Below are 4,707 nucleotides of genomic sequence, written 5' to 3'. Positions count from 1 at the left end.
TAAATAAATAAAAATAATAATAACAAAGAACTTCGATTTTGGGACTGACTGGGCCTTGTAGGAGTGTGGAAATTCTCAATATTATTGAATGATTTGAAAGCCATCTCCGTGGTCAAGTGGCTATCACAATAGGTTTGGTCCGGGGTTCAATTCCCAGTGTTCCTGCTCTGTACTTAGAGTGGCAGCATTACCAAAGAAATAGGAAAGACATTATGAAATGAGTACTTAAAGGATGCTTCTCTTAGTACTGCTGTGATTTTCTCAAATATTATGAAAAGGCTTTCACCTTCACCACAAATAATTCATGATACCTACGTAGATCGGTACTGTTTGTGTTGGAGTTCATGTTATGTCGTTCATCTCGATAAATTGTATGACATGACTTGAACTCGAACCACCAACCTCCAGTTAATTATGAGTTATTGATATTGACAGGTGATCACAGCACATCTGCTACGCATCCCGTTACCTCACTCACACAAAGACTGGCCGGCTTTAGTTTCGGATCGAGTGATAAGAAGTCATCGCACGATCACAATCATCATAGCAATTCCCGCTCCTCTCCAAACCCTGGACTGTCAGCCCTTGACTCAACCGATCCCATGAGACTTATAGGTAAGAAGTTCATCTTCCTTGTTAGCGTTGTGGGCAAGACGCTCACTTGGGAAAGAGGAGGGCGTGGGTTCAATCCCAGCTGAGGTATGGAATTTTATCCTCATTTATTTGAGAATTTGGCCACATAATAATGGAGCTCTAAGGATCAGGTGATAGAGAACACTTCCGGCGTTAACCTCCACTCAAGAGTCTATCATAATTTTCATCAGTACCTACTTAAATGGTTTCATCAAATTAAATTGATACCAAGGGCAAGGAAAACCTAGACCCTTGACAAATGGAGTGTGCCTGAAGGTATGTGATGTGTTCCAATCCACTTGACCCCAAAGTTATTCTATATGCAAAATAACTCAGGTAACTTCATCCAGGCGAAAGAAAAAAGTGGAAGTTTCGATGGATTTGCCCAATTCATACTATCTTCTCTCCATGTCATCGACCCTCGTGTACAAATCGGACGTCGGTAAATTTCTGCATCCGCTAAGAAACACTGAAACTCTTGTGGGATTGATCTAGCTTCTGTGTTAAAGTAGCTACTTTAATCTGGTAGCGATTAGTGACGGCATTACCTGCGTAAAAGTATTATTGAAATATGGAATTGATTGCAAAGGAGGCTCTGTTATGTATCTGTAGATCAATCTCTCAGGATTTCAGGACACGAGTCAAATAATTCATCTTTGACTAAAATCACACGATCCCCAATAACTCTCCAATGTGTAGAATTCAAATTTTTAAATCCCAATTTGAATGAGGAGATTCTTGCACAATATTTTGTTGATTTTTATTTAATTTTTAGTTTAATTCTTGGACCCCAGGTCTTAAAAATTGAAAATAATGTCCCGCATTTTGTTTCATAAGAAGTTATATGCATTTTTTTATGTTTCTCCAAAAAATCATCTGAGCGTATCTAAAACTTTCTGTTTTAGTTTAATTCTTGGACCCCAGGTCTTAAAAATTGAAAATAATGTCCCGCATTTTGTTTCATAAGAAGTTATATGCATTTTAGTTTAATTCTTGGACCCCAGGTCTTAAAAATTGAAAATAATGTCCCGCATTTTGTTTCATAAGAAGTTATATGCATTGGTGTTTTTTGTTTCAAGTGTTGAGATTTTTATTTTGTTTACACTTTTTACACAAATTTCATTCTCAGAAGGTGGTTTATTTTTACTTTTTTCTCCCGTTGTGAATTGTGATTATTTTTTTGACTTGTAATAATTTGTGATACCCCAATTTTTGTTCGCGATTTTCGACTTTTGTTAAGTTTTTTTTTCCAACTTTTCTTTTTATTTTGAATTCAATTCATTTTCAATTTCCTCAATAAATGGACGAGTTATAGCAAATTAAAAATGAAAAAATCCTTAAGGGTGTCGATGACTGGGTGTTTTACCTATGTGTATCCTGCAAAATTGACATGTTTACAAGTTAAAAGTCAATCTTTGAACTAGTGAACATGCAGTCAATCTTGGAACTTGTGAATGTGGTTGCGGAATGGAATAATTTAAAAAGATGTATATTAGACGAGGAAGAAAGGAGGAATGATGTTGAGGAAATAGTGATTGCCCAGAGAATGAAAAGGAACCGTATGTTGACAGCAACTGCTGCAGTCTTATTAGGCTCAAGCCAGGAGGCCTCAGGACCAGCTCTAGAATTTCTCAGGCTTGAAAAGCACCCCAGGCCTACCCTATATGTAGAGTCATGGGTACAGAGCGGTAGATATATATCTATGTATTGATAAAATTGTTAGTTATTTTCCTACTTACGATGAATTTAACCCATCCCTTGCAGTAAGTAAGGTAGACAGAACTCAACATTTCTAAGAAAACCATGAGGTCCCAATGCAAAAGGAGCAGCCATTTGTTAGCCTCCCCTACATAAGTTTCACCCTCCTTAAGTAGGTAATTAGTTTCATTTACCTAGTTTTTATTTTTCCCTTCTCTATGTAGGTACTTTTTTCTTTATCTAGATATGATGATGCAGATTTCCACAGACTATTCCGCATGAGGAAGACCACATTTGGTTTTTTGGTTGAGGCACTGGCTGCAATCAATGGTTATGAAACATTGTACGAACGTGGAGTACCCTTTGTTCCTGTGGAAAAGAAAACTCTTGTAGCCCTATCATACATGGCAACACAACTGTCAATGAGAAAAATTGGAGACCAATTTAACTTGGCAGATAGCACAGTGTGGTCTTGTATTGATTCCTTCTTGACAGCTATGTCCCAGCCTCAGATTCAGTGCCAATACATTAAATGGCCTACTGAAGAAGAGAGTGTGATCATAGAGAGAAATTTTCGAGCTCTAGCCAAGTTCCCAGGTTAGTATACTTATATCCTGCCCCAATTAGGTATATGGAGACTTTTGCTCTTGCCCCAAAAGCTTTGCTTGGCTGGTAGAACACTTAGATACCTACCATTTAAGTTTAAATTACTTCTAAATTGAAACGTTGAAGTCGTTTCTGTCACATCCCTGACCGATTTTTTTTTTTTTAAATCTCATTCATTGACTATTACTGTTTAAAGGTGTCATTGGTGCCATTGATGGGTGTCATATCGAGGGCAAATTCTCAAAGGATATACGAAATGACTACAACAACAGGAAATGCACACAAAGCATGATCTTGCAAGGTGTTTGTACATCAAACAAGTTGTTGACAAACATCCACGTAGGATGTACTGGGCGGAACCACGACGCCAAGGTATTGATTTCTCTTTTCCAGCGAATATTGAAAAAAATATTCGCTTTCCTCAGGGCTAGCCCAAGGTAAGTTAAAGGAAAAGATAGATAGGCTTAAGATGTCCTTGGAAAAATAACAGACTTGAAAAAAAAAACCTTTCCTTTTAGGTACTATCAACCAGCCAAATTGGAAGACGCATAGATGCCTATGGGCCAACCTCTCTCCTGTACCGGGATGAATACCACCTACTCGGAGATTCCGCCTATCCTCTAAGGACCTGGTGTATGGTTCCATACAAAAACTTTGGCCACATGACAGAGGAAGAGAAGAAATACAATACAGCACTGAGTAAAACCAGGTAGGTTTCCTTTCTATGATTTCCTTTCTATCTCCAGGATGCTCAGATGAAAGATCCTGTGCAGTGAAAATGTGTTGACATGAAAGTTCCACGTAAAGATGATAACAATAAACTTCATGATTTCAGAGTTCCCATTGAAAATGTGTTTGGTCTGATCAAGGGAAGGTGGAGACGTCTGAAGTACATAGATGTAGGAGACCCCAAAAGAATGGCGTACATAATCTCAGCAGCATGTGTATTGCACAACTTCTGTTACCTGCAAGATGATGTGGTCGAGGAAATAATAACCCACCCCATAGAAAATCAGATGCATCAAAGAGGTATGTACAGTAGTACACCTAAAGTAAGGGGTTGTACTAAATCAAATGTAGCCTATCACAAAAGAAACTTTACAACATAATCAACACCAACAATTTTCAAAAGGGCCAGGAGGCCTCAGGACCAGCTCTAGAATTTCTCAGGCTTGAAAAGCACCCCAGGCCTACCCTATATGTAGAGTCATGGGTACAGAGGTAGACAACCTTCGCGAAGCAAACGCGACCTTCGCGAAGCAAACGCGACCTCCACGAAGCAAACGCGACCTCCGCGAAGCAAACGCGACCTCCACGAAGCAAACGCGACCTCCGCAAAGCAAACGCGACCTCCGCGAAGCAAATACGACCTCCGCGAAGCAAACGCGACCCCCGCAAAGGTAATGCGACCTAAGCGAAGCGAACGCGACCTCCACGAAGCAAACGCGACCTCCGTGAAGCAAACGCGACCTTCTCGAAGCGAACGCGACCTCCGCAAAGCAAACGCGACCTCCGCGAAGCAAATACGACCTCCGCGAAGCAAACGCGACCTTCGCGAAGCAAACGCGACCTTCTCGAAGCGAACGCGACCTCCACGAAGCAAACGCGACCTCCGTGAAGCAAACGCGACCTTCGCGAAGCGAACGCGACCTTCTCGAAGCAAACGCGACCTTCTCGAAGCGAACGCGACCTTCGCGAAGCAAAAGCGACCTTCTCGAAGCGAACGCGACCTCCGCGAATTGAACGCGACCTCCGCGAATTGAACGCGAC

The 4,707-nt window shown here is 40.8% G+C and overlaps 1 protein-coding gene across 1 annotated transcript in view; it reads left to right on the top strand.

Annotated features, from left to right (window-relative positions):
* LOC103516992 (WD repeat-containing protein 20) overlaps positions 1 to 4,707 on the top strand; it is a gene marked incomplete in the record, with an annotated part of 21,123 nt that overhangs the window by 3,610 nt on the left and 12,806 nt on the right. The window contains 1 exon segment of the mRNA XM_026829176.1: positions 436 to 615. Within this exon segment, the coding sequence (XP_026684977.1) occupies positions 436 to 615 (180 nt within the window).

The sequence above is a fragment of the Diaphorina citri genome, unplaced genomic scaffold (assembly GCF_000475195.1).
Source record: "Diaphorina citri unplaced genomic scaffold, Diaci psyllid genome assembly version 1.1 scaffold54, whole genome shotgun sequence".
Taxonomy (NCBI): Eukaryota; Metazoa; Arthropoda; class Insecta; order Hemiptera; family Psyllidae; genus Diaphorina; species Diaphorina citri.
Note: the sequence above shows the minus strand (reverse complement) of the source record. Positions and strands in the feature narration are given on the sequence as shown.